This window comes from Volvox carteri (genome assembly GCF_000143455.1).
Source record: "Volvox carteri f. nagariensis unplaced genomic scaffold VOLCAscaffold_26, whole genome shotgun sequence".
Lineage (NCBI taxonomy): Eukaryota > Viridiplantae > Chlorophyta > Chlorophyceae > Chlamydomonadales > Volvocaceae > Volvox > Volvox carteri.
Window position 1 is genome coordinate 1,086,415 of NW_003307569.1, and position 2,007 is coordinate 1,088,421.

General features: G+C 61.5%; 1 protein-coding gene across 1 annotated transcript in view; it reads left to right on the forward strand.

Moving 5' to 3' along the window:
- VOLCADRAFT_92519 (uncharacterized protein) overlaps positions 1–1,558 on the forward strand; it is a gene marked incomplete at both ends in the record, with an annotated part of 8,668 nt that extends 7,110 nt beyond the window's left edge. The window contains 3 exons of the mRNA XM_002951840.1: positions 98–107; positions 166–827; positions 1,319–1,558. Of these exons, the coding sequence (XP_002951886.1) occupies positions 98–107; positions 166–827; positions 1,319–1,558 (912 nt within the window). The remainder of the gene's footprint in view (positions 1–97; positions 108–165; positions 828–1,318) is intronic.
- Positions 1,559–2,007: the final 449 nt, after the last annotated feature.

Here is a 2,007-nt window from a genome sequence, read left to right on the forward strand (position 1 = left end):
ATCGGGGGGGAGGGTAGAGAAGGGAAGGGAAGGGAAGGGAGGGAACCCCTTGAACCTTCTTACCACCCTCACCCCCACCCCTCCGCTCCCTGAGTAGCCCCGTGTGGGTTCGTGGCACCTCCTGCGATAACCCCCAAAATCCAATCCGTACGTCTGTCTGTTCAGGTACGGCAGAACGTCAGCGGAAGAAGCCTGTAGAGGAGCCCCCACCGCCGCCCCCCAAGTACCCCCCCATGTGGGACGGAGCCAATATCGCGGTACTCGACGCGCTGCTGGCGGAGCTGGCCACCGTCGCGCCGGCGGCGGCGACGCCGCTGCTCGCACGTGCAGACGCCGCCAAGGCGCGCGCGCGCGTGCCGCCAAACGGCCGTCGGCTGCTTCGCCGCGCGATGCGGTCACTGGTATTGAAGATGGCGGACGCGGTGGAGGATAAGTTGGGGGTTGTGAGGGCGGATTTGGAGGCGAAGGCGGCGGCGGAGGCCGCCGCCGCCGCGGCGGCTGCTGCGGAGGATGCGGCGGAAGGACATGAGCTGATTGGCGGGGAGGGCAGTATGTTGTCGGTTGGTACGACAGCGACGGCGGCAGGCGGCGGGGGAGCACATGGGAAGAAGGAGAAGGGCGGGAAGGATAAGAAGGCCGGGAGCAAGGGCGGTGCGAAGGGAAGCGGCGGCGGCGCGCATGGCGGTGCGGTGGGCGAACATGGCGGCGGCGCCGCCGCGGCCGCCGCTGCTGCCGCGGCCGCCGTCGCGGCGGCTGCGGCCGCTGACCCGCTGTCCTTGCCAGGCTTCCATGACAAGGCTATGTCGGGCGCAAAGTCCGTTGTCAAGGTGAGTGGAGAGGTCCGTACGAATGACAGTACGGCGAAGTATACTAACGTGTAACGAGGAGTGTCCCATCTTACAGTGGGTGAATGTACGGAAGTACGGGCCCTAGGAGATAGGCCCACTGCATCAAACATTTCAGCCCTCTCGTACAACCGCACGCCTGCCTAATCCTTCTACCCACAGAACCCACCAACGCATATACACATATACATACACACATATATACACACATACATACACACATATACATACACACATATACATACACACATATACATACACACATATACATACACACATATCTACACACACGCGCGCAGGCCTCACTGAATTCCCTTTTGGAGGAGGTCCACCGCCACAAGGTCGCTGTGGGCGATGCTCTGGAAGCTTCCATTCGGGCCCTGGACCAACAAATCGCAACGGAACAAAACCGTCTGATGCTCGTACAACCACCACCACCACAACAACAACAACAACCACAATCCCAACAACAGCCTCAAGATGCAGGGAGCGGCCCCACCGCCACGGCTGCGGCGGCGGCTGCGGCGGCTGCAGCAGTGGGTGGGGTACGTGCCGATTGGTACGTCCCACCCGCGGGTGGTGTGCCGGCGCCTAATCCCGGCGCCCCGGCGGCTGTTCGGTCGGCCACCCTGGAGCAGCTGTACTGGGACCGACTGTGTGTGCTGAGGACCTGGACGGCGCTGGGGATACCCAACAGAGCGGATATTAGGTAGCGGAAGGGGGGAAGAAAGGGGAGAACAACGAACCACGAACGAGTGAAGCTGCTGGAGGAGAGGGGAGAAGGGGAGAGGGGAGATGGGGGAGTCGTTGGGTGTTTTGCTGGCTGAGTGGCTGGTTGGGTGGTTAGGTGGTTGGGTTATCTCATACAACAGTGTGTTCAGCTTGCAGATGTATATTTGAACGTGCCATTGAACGATGCCAGTGCTGCTGGGCGGATGGATGGATGGATGGATGGATGGATGGATGGATGTGGAGAGGCCGGGAGCGGGTGGAGGACGGCGGAGGAGCGGGGCGACATACAGACATGCACACCTACTACATGCGTACATGTGTACAGCCCGGCTCATTGACCGCCGGTATCCCGCCAGCCAGAGATACAGACATACATCCCCCCACTACCTCACAAGAGCCCGTCGCCACAATAATAACAGGGCATGGGCTA